Source organism: Apteryx mantelli, chromosome 17 (genome assembly GCF_036417845.1).
Source record: "Apteryx mantelli isolate bAptMan1 chromosome 17, bAptMan1.hap1, whole genome shotgun sequence".
Taxonomy (NCBI): domain Eukaryota; kingdom Metazoa; phylum Chordata; class Aves; order Apterygiformes; family Apterygidae; genus Apteryx; species Apteryx mantelli.
In genome coordinates, this window is record NC_089994.1 from 3,914,800 (window position 1) to 3,932,010 (window position 17,211).

Sequence of the window (17,211 nt, forward strand, 5' to 3'; positions counted from 1 at the left end):
ACTTCATAACACAAAACCTCCTGCACTCCAACTTCAGCAGCCTCTGCAGGCTGCAGGCTGCATCCCCGTCCTCTCCCTGCAGTGCTCTGGGGAAGATAATTCTGCCTGAGCACAGAGGTCAGTGTTCACTTTTCCACAGTGATCTGTTTTTCCTCATCAAACCTGCAAGACAATTCAAATAACATTTGACATATATATCCCAATTACATCACCCTATAACACACCACCGGCTTACCTGATACTTTTAGGTTCTCAAATGGTACAATGATAGGTTTATTGAGCTTAATTCTCACAAGAACAACAACAACAAAAAAAAGCTGTGTCTAACTCCAGTGAATAATGAATTGATGTGATAATGCCAATGTAAGTGGATCTTCTCTAGTTACACCGGCTGGTAAATAAGAAAGGACTTGGTGTGCATTAATTCTTTAGCTACCTTACTCTTTATACAATTTTAACTTGCAACTCTTTTGGGGGAGTATAGGAAGGGCTGGGGGTAAAGGAAGTAAGAGAAACAATAAATGATGACTAAATACTTTAAAATATAAGTATTTATACTGATTTAAATCCAGGCCTGTTAAAGCTTCTGTGTTAACACATGAATTTTTCACCTAGAGATTGAGAGGGAGTCAGGATGGTTTTGAAAATCCTGAAAATAATCAATATTTACAGAACATATAACATGTAAGGAACTTTTCAGAATGGTGTGAACAAAGGGATATGAGTTCGAAGCACAGAAATTATTTATTAGATATATAAAGGTAAGATAATTTGCACAATTACAGGTCAGATTCTGTTTGGCAAATCATGATTGCATAGAATTATTTTCAGATAAAAAAGTTAAACCTCATCATTTGCTGAAAACTGATGCTAAGTGAAGTTCCACTTGTAGGCACATTCATTAGCTAAATGAAACACAAAAGTGAAGAGGATGATTGTAATGGTTGTGCTCTAGGAAAAAAGTATAAAGCAAAGTACAGGCCACCAACCACCTGGAAGGAGACTGGCAGAAGCAGTCTTGAATTTTGGTCCTTCCCTTAGTGAGCTGCCTCCTCAGAGAGGTGTCGTCATTGGTTTCCAGGAGAACACTGCCTGGATCTCTCCAGCCTCTGCCAGCAGTGTTAGCTAAAGAGAAAATCAAACCCAGTGCACATTGGCACATGAGGTGACAGACCAGGCTTGTCCAGTTTGAGCCACAGATTGATTAAAAAAGAAGATTATTGCATACACTTTACCAGCAGAGTTTGCATATAAAATATTAAGAAAATTCCTGCAAACCTTCAGGAAATGAAAGAAAAGAAATTTCTTCACACTCTCAACTACGTTACGGTGGCACTCCAACATTGCTGGGGTTTGCTGCCCTCTGGTTCAGGACAGAGCAGCTGGAGCCTCCAGCCCAAGCCGGACACCACCAGTTTCGTTTGACCATTCTCAGCTCCTCTCCTAGCCTGGCAGAAACAGCTGCAAGAATAACCTCTTCACATGGATGCCAAGAGAGGAAGAGTTAAGATACACTGCTCAGAGCACAGCTGCACAGCTGTGACTCCCATCTCCCTCCTCAGGCTCCCAACCCCCCCCCAAAGAATCCCTTGGGAGGGATCACGATCTCTCAGCCTCCCCCCCAACCCCCCCCACCTCCAAGAAGCATGGCCAAATACCAAGGATATTGAGTTACCACTGTCCCATTTCCAGGAAGCTTGTAGCATCCATCCAACGTAACATTGAAGAAAGCTGGAGTGCACATTCAGGAAATAAGAATGCCAACCACGTTTTTGGGAAGGGGCTCCATCATGGAGAGCATGGCCTCCACATAAGGCTAAGGAATTCTGGTAGGAAGCAGCTGAGAACAAGTCACCAGTGCCATGTGACAAGCCAACTGTGCAAAGGCAATCCTGACTGTCTAATAAGTCAACAAGTCTAAGGCAGGAAGCATATGTTCACAGCACATCTCTGGACAGGACTTTGCTTCCTGTGTAAGTGCAATCTCCAGCTGCATCGACTCTACCATAGTTGTTCAAGCACCATCAACTACCAGTGGCAGCCGCTGCACATGGTGTTCCAGCCACCCCCAGCCCTTTCAGACAAATGTCCCTACACACAAAGCTGATGATCAAAAAGGAGGCAGTTACACGGGCCTCTCATCCACAGGGATGCTCCTGCACCTCCCAAAAGAGATTGAGTGCTGGTCATTGCAGAAATCTTAAAGTGAATAGAAAGAAAAACTTCTAATTGACAGCAATGATGAAACAGCCAGTATTTCTAGAGATCCTGCCCTTGGCACTGCCCCAAGGTGTCCCCATGTCAAGGGCTTGGTCAGTAGTAGTAGGTTGTTATGCAGAGGCACAGAAGAAGCCACCCTGAAGAGATTCTTGCTAAGCCATTCTGGGAATTGGCTGCCACTCTGGGCTAAGCCTGAAGCTCAACCTTCGACTGACGTTTTCTCTGCAACATTGTGTTTCCGCCATGTCTGATAAGAAGATTTGGGTAAAGTATTTTCACAGCATCACACAGGTCTGCAAACTCTTTGTTCACAGGGATGTCCTAGAGGGGAAAACCACTACAGGTGAGCAAGCATATGGTATGATTTACCTTCCTTCAGACAAAATTTATCACGACATATTCTGAGCTCTCCCAACCCAAATACAAAATTTCTGACACAAGCTTGTGAAATCTGGGGCTATTAGTGAACAATGCCACATTACCAGTAGGAACAAGATTCAATAAACAGCAGTGTCCTACTCCCAGGAGAAGAAACAGAAGAGACAAGATGATGAAGAACAATGTAAAAGTAGCACATGAATCAAAGCAAGATATGGGTTTTCACGGAGCTGAAGTGAATAAAGGTGGAAAATACCCTGTCCCAAGAAAACCCCCAGAGAGAAAGCCAGGACAATACCAGAATGGACAGTAAGCTCAGAAGAATGGTCTACAGGAGGAGAAGTTACAACAGCTAGAAAGAAGGAGGTAAAGTGGACAGACACTGAATTACAGGGGAAGGCTCAACACTTCAGGGATCATCCAGTCTCTCTTTAAGGCTGACATTTGAATTGGTCCTAGCAAAGCGTCAGGAAGGACAAGATTCATCTGATTAAATGCAGGTGACTGAAGCGAAACTGTCTCCTCTGAGTTCATCACCACAGACTCCTTGTGTAGTCCTTGGTGATATATAGTCAATACAGTCAGCAGAGTCAAGGTACAGTTCTCCCCATCCTAAAGCTGATCTCTACACTTAGTTGTGCTAGTTGTGCCTTATATATCGACTAAATCTCCATCTTTTATGAATAGATCTTATGTAATTACCTCAGATGTAGTTGCTTACATTGTAGATGAGTTAGGCAAGACAAATCCCTCCTCAATAAACAACTAAGTAACTGTCTTCTTTTATTAGAAATTAAAAGTAGTTGCTAACTAGTTGATCACAAGGGCATTAACTGGCTACTGGTCTGAGACATAGCCTCTATTTGGCCCAAATTTCAGAAGTGATTCCCCTTGGTAGGGCACATGAGATATCTTTTGTTGATGCCTACTTGGAGGCAAAGGGCTGCCTTCTCAGACCTGGCACTGTTCATAAAGGGGGTAGATTTTCTAGTGGAAGTTCTTGCGCCACTTAAGGGCTATGCAGTTCTAATAGAAACAGGACAGAAATTTTTCCAAAACTATTTGCATCTTCAAAGCAGATAGCACCCAGAATCCCTCTGGCAGCACTTTGTTATTCATATATCACCCATTCAGTCTCTTCCCTTCCTTCCCTCTTCCTTCTGGTTTAACACTTACTGGCAAGTCCAGGATCTCTACACTGGTGTCAGAATTTGCCTGTAGAGCTTTGAGGACTCCAAAGCAGCCTTCACTCTGCATGGGATTTCTGGTCATCTGAAGTCAGGAAAGAAACAACAGGAGAATATGTGACATGTCTTCCTCTTCCTAACATTTCTTCTTTGGCACCATGAAAGTCTGCACTTGTCTCTTCAAACTGGGGACTGTTTAGCAGAAAAATGTCATCCTCCTAAAGTGGCAGCCAACCATCAGCCACACGCTAAAACCTCCTAATGACCAAGGGCCAAAAGACACAAACTGCATATCTCAGAGAGGATGGGCTGTAGGAGTGGTTCATGGCTGGGAGACATGGACATCCTCAGGAGTCCCCACTCGAGCAGCGCAGCTAGGCTCAGTGGGAAGCAGTGTCCCAAAGCATGCAGCAATGGTAGCCACAGCTTGCTCACTGCCACAGCCAAGGACATGGATTGTCCAGGAGCCCCTGCATCAGCACAGCACTGCTGCCGGTCCTGAGACACAGCCCAACAGAGAAGCCAGGCTTCCACTGCCTGCAGGATGCACATGGCTCAAAAGCCACAGTTTGGCCATCCCGAATCAGGAAGATCTCCAGGCCACAACACACATGCAGGGAATCTGGGTGACCTGTACTGCACGAGGTAATTGCATGTTCTTATCAGAACCATCTTGTCCACCTTCAGTTCAGCAACTTGGGCCTTTAAATTCTCTCCCACACCCTCTTTCAAGGGAGTTCCTCAGATCCTATCACCTACTCCTTTTCTCCTTTCATATGTCATCCCTAGCTCTCCTTGCATGCATCTACTAAGTGACTTTGATCCCAAACTCTGACATCACATTTTACACAAGCAGAATCATGCAACAGACACTGCAGGCATGCAGGTCCCATTGGGCAAAACGGAAGAAGAGCAAACAACATGGAAGCTGACTGGGACTCCAAGCTTTTTTGTATGATCCTCTCCTTGGTGGTACCAGTGGTCCCCCATGGGTGACATACCAGCTGGGTTTATCTCAAGTGCCAGGAACAGTAGGACGACATATGTAGGGGTTAGCTCGGTGGCCAACAAATCTCTGGGAAGATGACTGGCCATGAGCCAACGCTCCCTCAGAGCTATTTGAACAGCAGAAAAAGGGAAAGAAGTAGAGTAGTAGGCCAAGAACCCTCAAATGGCCATCACAGTGCCTCCTACCATGCCTAGGTGCACATTGTTGCTGCAGAAAAAGGATGCTATCCATGCTGAAAGAAATGGCAGGACAGGCTGCGGTCCATACAGTGGCAGGGACACAGAAATCTATATTCACAGACAAAACTGTGCAAGTGCTCTGTCTTAATGAGAGCATACTGCAACTAGGGAAGCATAGGAGGAGACAGGCTGGGGCAAGTAGCTCCCTGATCTTGCTCTGGATTTGCTCTTAGAGGTTCCAAGCCAGGACAAGATGTGTATCAGTGATATTTAAATATGCATAAGAGGTTCCAATACCTTCCTTGGAAAGTTACTCACGTTTAGGTTTTTCAGAGTCTTGTTTTCTTTCAGGCCTAGTGCAAAGCGCAGAGCTCCTTCCACTGAAATGCGATTATTGCTAAAAACAGATAAAAGTACAGCTTATACACTAAACTGCAGGTTTTCTATATTCACACAGCCAGACTGATACTTAAAAAGACACTGATTGCATAAATTGCTCAGGCAGAGGATAGGCAACTTCCTGTCTCACCCAACATTGAAAAACTGTTACATCCAGAGGAAATTTAGGACAGTTCCTTCCAACTAAACAATTGTATTTGGGATGTGGAAACCTGTTAGGGGTTGCCAAATCTGGTAGCCTAAGAGAGGCAAGGCTGCTGCAGCTCCATGAGCCCAGGTCTAACCAGTAGCAAGGCTAAGCATATATTCCCAGTAGGCACAAAAACAAACACACATATGCAACACATCTGTACATATACACACAGCCAAGCACACAGATCAACATAGACAAGAACATGCAGCACTCACACCAACACAGAGAGCACCAACAGCCTCATCCTGTTCCCCTCTCTGGCTGATCAGGATGAAGGTCTGTTGCTGGGAAATACACACATATATACAATGTGGATCCCTCTAGTAGCTGGGCTTAGACATGCAGTATATCCAGTAGCTGGCCCTCAGTCTCCCCAGCAACCCGTTTACATGCCTTATCGCTTTATAACTTTATTTTCCCACATTGTTCCTCCCCAAACCACCTTGATTCTTCCCTTTCCCCACCATTGGTTCCTCTTCTAAACATCCCATAGTAAGTTTTAATCCTGAAATGCTCTTTTCCTGCATCCCATAATGTGTCCCATACCCTTATGCAGGAACACCTCTCAGTCTGAAAGGTGATCTAGAGAGCCTTTCCTCTTGACTCACTGGGATGGGTGACAACCCTGGCACATGGGGCCAATTGCTCTCCTTTCACAGCCCTGGGAAGAGCTGGGGTGGGGTGTTCATTTCTCTGACTGGATTATTGGGATTCCCTCAGCCTGCTATTGTGCCTCTGTGCTCCTCAGTGTGCCTGGAGATGAGCTTTTTATCACACAACCTAGCAGAACACATCTCCCAGGGAAGGTCCACTCCTTTCCTCTCACAGGACGATCTTAAGTGCCCACAAATACCTATGGCCACTGCTTTCAATCTCATCTGGAAGACAAATGTGAGCAACACATGGTCATTCACAACTCCCACATCCTACAGCATACAAGCTTTCCAAGGCAGTGTCCCAGCACAGCACAGCTATGGATGGCTCGTGTTTAGGTTCTATTTACCCCAAGCATATTCTTCTGCACTACTGCACCACCAGTTCTGGTGGGAGTTTGCCACAAATCTAAACAGTGTCTAAGAGCTAATTAGTTTCTCTAGTGCTGAAAGCTGATATAAACCTGCAAAGACTGAGGAGCCTGCAGGTGTTCATGCTAAGCAGACCCGACCTCTCTGGGGCACTTACTGTACAAGCACAACCTCATGCTAACACCACTAGGCACCTGCCTGTGCAGAACAGCTTGCAGGACACACAGAGCCCAGATGCACTGTCTGCACATTACCATAAACATTTCAGTTTCATGAGGGAGGCCAATTCACTCCTGGCTCACTAATTCAGACATTCTTTGCTTTCCAGGAGCCTGGAAGTACCTGCTAACCTTATGCTCTGGCAAAATGATAGCTATTGACTGATTGCAGGATTTTATACTGTGCACAGTTTATCCTGCTTCACCCTTCTTGCCAGTCTACCCATGCTCTGATCACTCCAAACCATTTCTAGTTCCATTAATTTTCGCCATAGAGGCACTATTCTAAAACAAGCTTGTTCCATGACTTTTATAACTACCATATCTGCCAGCTTTTCTGATTTTTTTTTTTTGCTGAGATAGCTGTCATCTGCCATATTCATCACTACAAGCTTGTTGAGATCTGTTTCTCAACTACCATGCTTCCCTTGTTGCTATTCAGTTCCCAGCCTGCCTGCCTGTAGACCATGTTTTGAACAGAGGCAATGGTCCAGTTCTTGCTCCAAACACAGATGATAGTTTTCTCTCATATTCTAAAATCTCATTTCTGGAGGTTCTAGCAACTTTGTTTCTCATAACTGATCATCCTCTCACCAGGCCCTTCAATCACTTCCAGCATTTCCTTCTCAACTTATTGTTGCAAATTTTGGCAACTTTGTTCTTTGATCCCATCTTTTTTCATTGGTCGCAAACTCTTCTATACCAGCACTTCTTTTAGACTGCAAGGACAACACAGAACTGAAATATGTAATCAGGGGAATGGCAGAAAGTAATAAGGATCAAAAGATTTTATTGCACTCCAATTTTAAGGAGAGGAACTGGGATTCAAGACGAGACCAGCAGCACTGGTATTTTATGGCATTCCCTCTATGCATTATGCACCCACCACTCTGTGCGGACAGGAGATATAAATGGTTGCTGGGGGCTTTGCCCACCATGTTTGATCTCACTATGAAATGGGAGAAAACATGCAGTGGGATCAGAGCCTGACTCACCCTATGTTGAGCTCTTCCAGCACATTGTTGGTTTTAAGGGCTTCCCCCAAGGCAGCTGCTCCACTGTTGTCAAAGCCATTGTAGGAGACATCCAGCACTTTGAGGTATATGTTTGCCTGTACAGTGACACAAACACATGACCGGAAATCTCCCTGTCATTTGGTACAACATTGAAGAAACATCCTTTCTGCAGACTAGGTGAAAAATCCATTTCGTTCCAGCTGGGCTGCTATTTCACAGGCCTGTGAAGACCTTGGCATATAGGATCGACAGCTGCTGGAGCTCATGCAAACAGAGATGTGGTAGTGCTAGGACCCATGGACTGAGAAAGAATTAGCCCTTCATTGGCAGCTCACCCCAAGGGCCCGCTGAAGATCCTGAAGGATGTGATCTAACCTGCTGAGTCTGAGTCTACATCCACACTGTTTTTCTTATCTGTGTCTCCCCATGGGCTTGAATTGTCCTGCAGTAACTGGTTGGAGCCGTGTACGCCCTTGCTATGTGCAAAGATATTGTTGTGGTTTGAGCCCTTTTCCCAACCTATGCCTGAATTTCCTGCTCAAAAAGCTCTTTTCAGGCTTGAACAGAGAGCTAGGCACTGTGGACAGTGAGGGAATCTGGGCTTATTAGAAGCTGGAGTGCAGAGGTAACACAACAGCACAGACACACCAAAAGGGACTGCCTTTCCTGGGAGCTTCAATGACATGGTGAGCTCTAGTCCCACAACAGGAAAAACAAAGGAGAAGATTACAGTCTTGCTGACTGCTTTGAGGATTTGGAGTTGATTGTGTTTAACCACCCCGAGCACAGAGCCAGGCAAGAGAAGGGAAAAAAGCAAGAGATTCCAACTCAGAGTTGCTGCTCCCCATCTCAGATGCCTGTGTTTAATAGTCAGGACTGTGACCCAAAAAGTCATGACAATAACACAAAAAAGAAGTCACAAAGATTTTCCAAGTGCTGTACTGAGACAGGAGTTGTGGTTTACTTCAGCTGTCCAGAATACCTACTTTTCAAAGGGAAAGAGACAAAGATTATTTCATACAGTCAGAAGCTTAATAAAAACATCCACAGATCTGAATAGTCAGATGAAGAAATATTTCTAATCATTTATGTAAGACAGGCAAACGTGGCCTACAGGAGAGCATTTCTTCCTGTTCGTTAGGCAAACTGACTCTCCAGTTACTGGTGAGCAACATTTTCTCAGTGACCAGACAGTTTAGTTTAATTTTTTTCAGATCTCTGGGTGGGAGCTTGAGCCAGAAACTACTCACTCTCCCTAAAACTTGAACACATAACTTGCTGTAGATGATCAAGGCCTGGAAGAAGAGCTCAGTTTTACACTTGTTTAGCATTATTTTCTCAAAATGCTAATCTTATTCTCCTCTCCAAGGAGCTCTCCAGAAGAACTGGGGAGGCAAGACATAAGATTTCTAATGTAATAAAAAAATAAAGGTAGCAGGTAATATATCTCTGGCAGAATAAAGCAAAATAAAGTCCTGGGGGGCTCACCTTTTTATTACTGGCTTCTTGCCTCAACCAATTTGCAAGATGCTGTTTATCAGACTGTAAGAAGAATGCAGGATTAGGTTTTGTATAAGCTATAAAATGTGGTCACTCAAAGCAGTGTGAGAGGGGATGCAGCAGTGGAAGAGATGGCTGCAGATGGAGCCTCACCTCCTCCACAATTCTATGAGAGACATTTTCAACTGGCTTTGAAACAACCTGGTTTCTGTCTGCCTGAGCACCAAGGGCAGCTCAAGTGGCAGAGACACCTACATCAGGCACTGGGACTGTTTTCTCCCAGACAGTAGGCAGTGCGATTTAGTATCACCTTCTTGAATTCAGCTGCTTTAGTAGGCTCTTGAACAGCCTGCCCTTCACCAGCTAAACAGCAAGAATTGCCAAGGCTTCAGGAGAGCCACAGTTTTTTCCCCCTACTCCCTTCAGTGGGTCTTGGATTGGGTTGCAAGTTAATGCTGACAAAAGGCTTCTGATGCACTGGAGAACTTCACGTCTAGGAGCACGGAGCTTTCAAATGCACTGTCTCAGCACACAGGGATCTAAAGTGAATTTTAATGGGTGAAAAGAGGCCAAACACTGAGTACCTCTAGATTGCCTAGCAGTTATCTTCTAACTGAGGAGTTCTGGGACTCTGCTGAGGGTATAACTAGGGAAGATCTCCTTCACGGACAGCTTTGACAATCTTGCAAAAGCTTCTGGGTGAAAGGCTGGTAGTAAGTGTAATTTCAGTCTCAGCACAAGACAAACCAGTTTTCATCAGACATCTTCTCAGGGAGGATCTGTCCTCGCTAACTTCCACTTCCATTCTAGGGTTACTTTAAAAAATATTGTGCATCTAATTCTGTTTTTGTAGAGTGGGGAAAAAAGGACCCTTCTTCTTGTGCTCAACATTTAAGTTTGAGCTTTCCAAGCAACAGATTCCTTTGGATATGGCCAGTGCAAGGCCACTTCCCAGGATGCATTGGGAAGGGTGAGGAAATGGAGATGGCAAGGTAAAGACCACAGAAGTGTGTTCTTGAGAACATGGTGAAGGGGTGCAACCCAAAATCCTGGTGGAATGAATCCTGGAACACACACAGATGGATCGGTAAGTGATAGGAGCTGCATTAGGGCAGAGGGTAGCGGAGTAAGGAGCTTGAGTAAAAAAAGATGCAGCCATCAAGAAGAAAGTGAGGGTGTGGAGCTTATTAGCTTCCAGAACTAACTGAGATGATGTAGAGAAAAAAAATCAGTCTACGGATTTGGGACTTGTTTTTGTTGCAGCTGAATTAATACAGTATCATCCCTTTTCCATACAGGAACAAGAGCGTCTCTTTTGAAACCTGAATAGTCTTCATTTTTACTTTCTGCCAGTTTCCCTTGCCAAGTTTGCCTTGAGGCTCCAGGAAACATTAGTGCGAAACAACCCCCTGAACATTTGAGAACTGAAAGGTAGATTTCCAAAAGTTAAAATCTGGACAGGTTGAAATAGAGAATGTTCTTAGCATCTGGAACTGCCATCAAAATCTTGATTATAAAGACCATATTCCTTCCTCCCGAAAGGGGCATTTCAGACAGGACACAGTCACTTAGAAGCTGTAGGTCTGTAAGAAACCTGCTACAGTCCAAAAAGCAATTGTGAGTTTGCTGCACAAGTCCTTGGATGACATGTGTGATTTGCATTATACAAAAGATGAAATTAGATTACTTTAATGGCCCCTTTCAGCCTAAAAAGCCAGAAAAATTATATTTTAATGGGAAACTACAATCATTAGTAGAGTGAAAGCTGTATATGGAATACAAAACAACATTCTGAATCAGAAGTGAAATGAAACAATTTAAAACATTCATTATAGTAATTTAGATCTATACAGGGAAAGAACTAGAAATAGAGAAATGAAAACATATTCACATCTTTACTCCCTTAGTTCCAAGGTGCATATGCTCCCAGATCATAAAAGGCTGGCAGACAGGCAACCACTTAAGGCAAACAGCACATCATGACATCCATGCCCATTCAAACAGATCGAGCTTCATGTGAGTTTTCAGAATTTAGAAACAGGAGTAAAATCTTTCCTACCCCCAAGCCTTTGGCTAAAGCAGCTGCCCCTTGGCTACAGAAATGGTTCCAGCTGATTTTAAGTTCCTTTAATCCCATGTTTTCTGCTATTGCCATTCCAAGAACTTCACCTTAAGAGAAATACACAAAGCAAAACAGTTTAAAAGGGTTAGCTGCTCTGCAAAGCTGGAAGCTCAGCTTAGTTTAGGTATTTTTCTGCAATTCTCTGCATTACCTCTAGGCAAGCAATTAAATATATAAATATATATATATATATATATAAAATTTTCTTTTATATCTCCTTCATCATACACAGAAAGCAGAAACTGCCAGAAAATAAAGTATATGTGTCCTCTGACCACAGAGAGCAAATGTAGCAAAGAGGGAGAGAAAATCCAATAATCACAGAATGAAACCGGGGCTTGCTGCTCCTGCCTGAAGAGCTGTCTGCACAGGCTCATTCTCTGGCCCAATGCGAGTTTGAAGGTTGACAACAAGCAACAGGTAGCTTCCTACAGTCTTTTACTCTTCCTGAGCTTTGGCCTTCAGCCAGCTTAGGTGTGCTCATGGTAGAGAAGCCAAAGGCTACTCCAAAAGCTACTGTGCCATTATGAAATCTGAAAAGGTTTTCTCGGGAAATATCCTCTAAATTTCCAATGGAAGGAAATGAGGTAAGCCAATAAGCACAGGAGTAGAAGAAGCCATGGCCACACTTGGAGACCAGAAGACAGAGAAGAGTAGTTTGACTGTAAAGGCAGCAGGAGGTCAGCAGGAGGCCTGCTGGAGGATGGAGAGAAAAGCAGCCTTTGCAGCCTTCAAAGGTAATAACAAGAAAACATTCAGAACAAAACTGGGAAGGAGCCAAATGAAGGACCTGGTGTCTTCCCAGTGGCCAGAAGAGATGAGGATTATGGTTGTTTCTTCTCTTGTGAGCTAGAGAAACCTACTGGAGACAGGGAGGATCTTCAAGGAGGAGGCTATAGCAGTTGAAATGTGTGATGATTAATGGTTGGAAAGCAGTGGATGGGGAGAAGATGGTGGATTTTTCATGAAAGACACAGCCAGGTTTGAAGAGGAAGAATGTAAATCTGCCAGGAGGCATGGGATATGGCACAGGAGAGAAGAAATTCAGTATGACCTTTTGGAGTGTGGATTCATTACAAACCATATTGGAGGTGGAGGGATTTGGAGCATAGCTGTAGGATGAGAGCAAGAATAGGGAGAAGATTTGTGAACCTTCAGCCTAAAGATAGTAGCAGAACACATGGCTGGGATTACCCATGGACAGCCACAGAAAGAGAAAATGAAGCACGTGCCAGCAAGGTGCAAAAAGCAGATGAACATAAAGGGTGAAAAGCAATGACAACATAAGGAATGTCTGGCACAAGTGGACTGTTAAGGAAGAAAGGATGGGTGATTTCAGCCCAGCACAAGTGAGCTTGGCAAAACCAGTACAGACTAAGGCCTAGAAAGCAATAACTGGATTGCAGAGCATCACAGGAACACTGCAAATGCAAGGATATTGTAATTATGATTAATCATGCTTAAAAATCAGGAGCCAAAGAAAAGGAGCTATATGCATTAATTAGGTCGAGGGAGGGGCATGTTCACTGGAGACCAAAAAGCACATGGAAAAGAAATAGTCAAAACTATTAGACAAAGGAAATCTCCAAACCACAAATTGTCAGAGGTGACAGAGTTTAGAGAAGTATGCCTGCCTGCTTGCTCTACTCTTACTTCCTTCCCTTGGCATCTGTAATCACCTCTCAGCTACAGGATGCTAGACTAGGACTGTTGGGCAAACTCACTCCTGCTATTTTTTCTGATCATGTTAAGCATTTTACACATTTGTGAAAGTGGGACTGAAATAATCACAAAGAAAAAAGGAAATGATAGTTTAGTGTAAGAAAGAGCATCAGAACTTGGGAAGTAGGAAGAAAAGGGGAAAAGAAATAGAAGAGGTAAAGCTTGAATGCTGTAAGAGAAGAATGAGAGCAAAGATGCAGGAGACGAATCATTGCAGCTGACACTGGTTTTGTCTACAAACACCCAAAAATACTTTTCGGGAAACTGAAAGTATTAACCATCCCTGCTCTGCAAAGGTCTGAAGCAAGCAGAGCACTAATGCAGCTCTTTAAGCTGCCTTGCTAAGTTCTGCAGAGCCCCTTTCTTTATGCAGGGTATACAAACAGCACCTTACCCGCTTTGTCACCAAGCATGTTGTAACTCAGATCCAGAATTTCCACTTTATTGTTTGCTTTGAGGGCATCTGCTAAGTACTTAGCTGCATGGTCATCAAATTCATTTCCTGAGAGCTGAAGGGATACAATTGTAGTATTTTCTAGAAGCATAGCTGAAAAGGCCTTGGCTCCTTCAACTCCTAATTTGTTGTCAGATAAATCAACAGCTGGGAAAGGAAAACAAAAAAAACACAACACATTGTCAGGTCATCAAATCATTCAATCATTTAGCCAAGGGAGGTGTCTGACTTCTATGCTGCAATGGCAGAAGCACTTCCAGGCTCACAAAATAAGCATGGTGAAACTGGCCTAACGTAGTATCTTTTTCTTTTAATAAAAAATAATAATTAAAAAAACAGAACTTGATTTTTGAATTCACAGCCTGTCTTTAAGATGTAGCCCTCATTCAAGTTCTGCCACAAGAATATGGGACATGAAACAAAAATGCTTCTTGTCCATCTGTGCTTCCCACTCCAGACACAGCATACACCCAGGAAAGTTATTGCAGGTTTCTTGGTTCCTCATCATGGCTTGAAAACAGAGTGTAGGCTGGTAGAAAGAGACAGCCAAGCTAAGTGTAACAACATGAATGGATGTGAAAACAGGCTCTGAGATCCCACATATAAAAGCATGAACCTCTCTACCCACCTACATACAGAAAGAATTTTCCCAGCACTGAAGTAACACAACTGTAAACCTCAAACACTGAGCCCAATCACTAGAGAACAAATAAGGAAATCCCATGTTAACAGGTGTTTCATAGCATCAAACCTGACACTCATCTGAAAAGACTCTCCAGCAAAGCAGATAAGGGTTGACTTGGTTATATTAGAGAGCTGAGTCCTATTCTCAGTTGTCTAAACTGACCTTGTTCTGTGAGCAAAATATATACTTCAGTGCAGCAACCAAAGAGTTTGATTTATAGCAAAGTTCTGACTATATCCTAGCAGAGGCCTGGGAGATTCAGACAGTGAAACACAAGGGTAATGCAAGTACCGGAAGACACAACACAGAGACATGACAGGGCCTCCACACAGACTCATGCTGGATCTCTGCTCCACACTCTCCACAGAAACACAGCACAGAGACTCCTGAACTGTCTCTGTATGTAATGACCTCAGATCTGGCAGGGCTTCTTAGTGCAGCTGCTAGCGGGTGTGAGCTAGCACAGAAAATAGTATCTCAGTTAACAGTCCTTGCTGCACATCAGCTCTGCAGAGCCAGTGTGGGTCCCTCTCTTCCCATGCCATGTGTGATCCACAACCCAGATGAACAGCCCATGTATAGCTAGGAGTTGCTACTTAAGTTATGAAAGTTGGAAATACTTACACTGGAAATGCAGGGACTAAAACCATGGTCTCTAGACCCAACACTGCCTGAGACTTAAATATCAGGAATCACCGCTCTGCTTCTGTTCCCAAATTACTACAGAAATATTAGACATGCGAAATGTCCTTGGGAATAGCAGACAAGTGCTGCCTCTAGAGCAGATGCTTGCTGATTCACTCGAGATGGGGTTCAGTTCCACCCCATCCAATTTAGAAGCCCAGTTTTCCTAGATGCCAGTCCTGCAAATTCAACTTACAAAGCTTTATCCATTATCAACAGTACCCTCTGAATAGTCTTAAGTTTCAGGTGGATGTTTTTGATCCCCAAACCAAAGCAGATTCCTGCTCTTTCTTCCGAGTCTCCATTGGCTTGGCAGAAATAACAGGATTTGGCTAACTGTAGTTAGTGAAATCATAACTTCACAAAAGCAAAGGCAATGAACACAGATGGAGAAAGGTCAGTGGGACAGCACAATTTTAAACATTTGCTGCTCACAGCATCCCAATCCTCTTATCCTTTTCACATAAGCAAAGTCACTGTGACAGTGGAGTTGCTTAATTCCACAAAGAAGCCAGAACAATTTTCTCCTCTACAGTAAAGCTTCTACTGAGAAAGATAGATGGTTTATAATACCAACCTGAAATGTAGCAGTTTTCTTTTAGCATCTCTGCAATTGCAGCTGCTCCTTCTCCCTGAAGCCAGTTATCACTCAGGTTTAACTTGATGATGGAAGTATTCACCATCAAGTAAAGAGCTAAAGCTTTGGCACACTGCAACACAGAAAACCACAACGGATCATTCAGAGTTTCATTGCATTCACAGAGCTCTTCTAAATGCTTCTGTTTAAGCTCTCCTTAGCTTAGCAAGGTTCAAGGGGATGTCATAAAGCAATCAGCAGTATCTTGCAAAAAGACCACCTTTACAAACTCATTCCATAGACTGGAAAAGCAAACACTGAATACGGTTAAAGTTCAAGAGGTTTTACTTTAATTTAAGTTATTAAAGAACTAATTTCTTCTTCCATAAAAAACAATGAAAAATACTCCCTTTGTCAATATTTCTGATGCAGAAGAAGAAGAAACGCTTCTGGTCCATTGTGTCTGAAGGTGTACCTCTCTGGGCATCATTTCTACCTGGCAACCTATGAGTACAACTAAAGTGCTCCTTTAGTTTACTTCAGGCTGCTTTGACTCCTGACCTCTAAATTTAATACACTTGTATTGAGTCAATACACTGGTCTTTGCCAATGGAAATTCTTGATTTGATAAAATATTTAGAAATAAACAGTAAAACCGCAATGACATTGTCATTACTCAACAGATACTGCAAAATCAAATTATTTTCTAGGGCCCTAGATATCAGGCACAGGAAAAATGAACAGGAAGGGACCTCAGAGAACTACTCCAGGTATAAAATGCTTAACAGAACAAGAAGATTGATCATTGAAAATAAGTATTAAAGGCTGTGGCATTTGATGGTCCGAATGACACATTTCCAACACACCATGGAAACAAAAAGCAGCTATCACGGATGGGACTAGAAATGATTAAGTCAGGATGCTCACGCCGGTCCCTGGGCTTGGCGAGCCGCCGCAGCCAAGCTGCAGCAGTGGCGTGATGTGGGTGCTGTGACAGTAACTGCTGGCAGCAGCCATCCGCGCAGCTGACTAGGGGCTCGTCCTAGGAGCTCCTCGCGCCCGCCGCGGGGCGAGGGCCGGGGCAGAGCGGTGCCTGCGCCCCCTCACCTGCGGGCCCAGGCCGCGGTGCCTCACAGTGAGCTCCGGGCCCGCCATGTGGCGCAGGACGTGGGAGATGGGGGTCGCGCCGTACCGCTGGCAAGCGGCCAGGTACCAGCTCTCGCCCGGGGGGCCTTCCGGTTCCCTCTCGTCTGCAGGCGAAAAGAGCGGGTGAAAACATCTGACTGAGGGTTCGAGCCTGAGCCAGGCCGCCCAGAGCCTCGAGCAGCTCGGGGGAAGGCGAGAGGGCTGAAGCCTCCCCGGGCCGCCCTTCAGAGGGGCCACGGAGGCACCGAGCAGCGGCGGGACACGGCCGGCGCCTCCCTGGCGACCCCCCGCCAGCCCCCTCCGAGGCCGGGCCTGGTCCTGGGCCAGCCCCAGCCAGCGGGCCTAGGCGGCGCCCCCAGGACCGGCCCCGGCCCGCCGCCCCCTCAGCGCCGCACCGTCGCTCTCCGTGTCCGCGCCGCTGCCGCCGGCCGCCGCCATGGCCCGCGCTGCCGCGGCGCTGCTGCCCTGGCGACGGCCGCCGCGGCGGGGCGGGGCGA

At 44.7% G+C, this 17,211-nt stretch overlaps 1 protein-coding gene across 1 annotated transcript; it reads right to left on the reverse strand.

Annotated features, from left to right (window-relative positions):
- Positions 1 to 1,634: 1,634 nt before the first annotated feature.
- LRRC74B (leucine rich repeat containing 74B) lies at positions 1,635 to 17,190 on the reverse strand. The gene is made up of 9 exons (XM_067306967.1): positions 17,110 to 17,190; positions 16,676 to 16,818; positions 15,569 to 15,701; positions 13,563 to 13,769; positions 11,384 to 11,493; positions 7,804 to 7,919; positions 5,292 to 5,370; positions 3,775 to 3,870; positions 1,635 to 2,541 (listed from the first exon to the last, which is right to left on the reverse strand). Exons 1-9 carry the CDS (start codon positions 17,150 to 17,152, stop codon positions 2,407 to 2,409), a joined length of 1,062 nt encoding a protein of 353 aa, XP_067163068.1. The 5' UTR covers positions 17,153 to 17,190; the 3' UTR covers positions 1,635 to 2,406.
- Between the last annotated feature and the right edge of the window lie 21 nt (positions 17,191 to 17,211).